The sequence below is a fragment of the Agrilus planipennis genome, unplaced genomic scaffold (assembly GCF_000699045.2).
Source record: "Agrilus planipennis isolate EAB-ADULT unplaced genomic scaffold, Apla_2.0 scaffold118, whole genome shotgun sequence".
In the NCBI taxonomy this organism is placed as follows: Eukaryota; Metazoa; Arthropoda; class Insecta; order Coleoptera; family Buprestidae; genus Agrilus; species Agrilus planipennis.
Window position 1 is genome coordinate 709,673 of NW_020438955.1, and position 1,489 is coordinate 711,161.

General features: G+C 39.0%; 1 protein-coding gene across 3 annotated transcripts in view; it reads left to right on the forward strand.

Annotated features, from left to right (window-relative positions):
* Nucleotides 1-1,489, forward strand: part of LOC108738922 (trypsin 3A1) — a 16,849-nt gene that overhangs the window by 13,144 nt on the left and 2,216 nt on the right. For all 3 annotated transcript variants that reach the window (XR_003231213.1, XM_018472538.1, XM_025974969.1), the window contains exon 3: nucleotides 335-666. Coding sequence is in view for 2 of the 3 variants with exons in the window: in XM_018472538.1 (XP_018328040.1) it covers nucleotides 335-666 (332 nt within the window). In the remaining variant the exon portion in view is untranslated. The remainder of the gene's footprint in view (nucleotides 1-334; nucleotides 667-1,489) is intronic.

Genomic DNA, 1,489 nt, shown 5'->3' on the forward strand with positions numbered 1-1,489 from the left:
CAAAAATTTTATGAGCGTGGAATTATGCTACTACCAGAAAGATGGCAAAAGGTGTTGGACCAGAACGGTCAATATATAATTTAATAAAGTATTTGTTTATTATACGAAAACTGTCTTTCATTTCCACAAAAAAAAACGAAATGACTTTCCGAACAACCCTATAGTACTATATATATATGAAACGCTTTGACATTTAATAGTGGTTAATATCAAAATGAATAATAATGAAAAATATTAATATTTTATATATTAACCACTATTGAAATGTGAAAATGTTTCATATAGTAATGATAATAAATTCTACGAAAGTTGCAGATCCTATCTTTTTAATTAGATGTCGACAAGGTCATCCCTCACCCAAAGTTTGCCACATTTGATTATGACATAGCGGTCATAAAATTAGTAGAGGCCCTGCCGCTGTCAAGCAGGATTCAACCGATATCAATTTCCAAAGTTGGCGGAGAAAGTTTGGCTGGAAAAATGGTGAAGGTTTCTGGTTGGGGCGTCACTATACCATTCATACCTCAATCGACTTCCCTCATATTGCAAGAAACCACGTTGAGCATTGTTAAAAAGAGTGTTTGCAAACAGACAACCGGGTACGAATTTCTCACTGACAGAATGATTTGTGCTAAAGGGGTTGGTCCCTTTTCAGATTCATGTCAGGTTAGTATAAAAAATGCTTATATATATATGTGTCTAAATGATGGTCAAAAGCTTTTTGGAATCTTGTTACATTAATAACAAAACGAACTGATTATGTACAGGGTTCGGCGATGAAACGGGAAGATTTCGTAAATAATTTTATTGTTGAAAAAATATTTTCACTTTCTGAGCATGAAGAGGTGTTTCAGTACATGAAATTTTGTTTGTTAACAAAACCGGAGAGATGAAAGTGTGCCTCATCACTCATCCACAAGTTGTTACCACCATTTTCTTCCAACCTGGCAAGCATAACCTCACAAAATCTGAGACGCTGTTGATAATCACCCGGGTGAAGAGATTGAACAACCTGTATTTTATACGGGTGATATCGAAGATCTTGATGGCGTATCCTTCTCACCGATCTGTCACTTATTCGAAGGCGTGTGGCGTGACGGATGGCCGATCGACGTGGACTTCTTAACATTGCTTGTCGAACACGTTCGATATTTTCAGGGGTTCGAATCGTTCTGGCACTACCACCTCTTTTTCTAGACGTTGATTTAGTTTGCTCGAGGTTGTTTACCCATATTTTAATCGCATTGTCTGACGGAACAGGTTGGTAACGTGGTATGTTAAAATGCTGTCAAAAATCCCGTCGCGTTTGCACTAAACTCTCGCCATTTTGATAATAAGCATTAATTGCGTAACCGCGATGCTCACCCGTCCAACGCTCCATTGTAGACTAAATGGCAAGCCACTCGGGTCCCGGCAGGCCTGTGACTGTCTTCCCTACGACTTCAAAGCGCGCTGCAAGCCCCACCCCAAATCTTCCCGTTTCATTGCC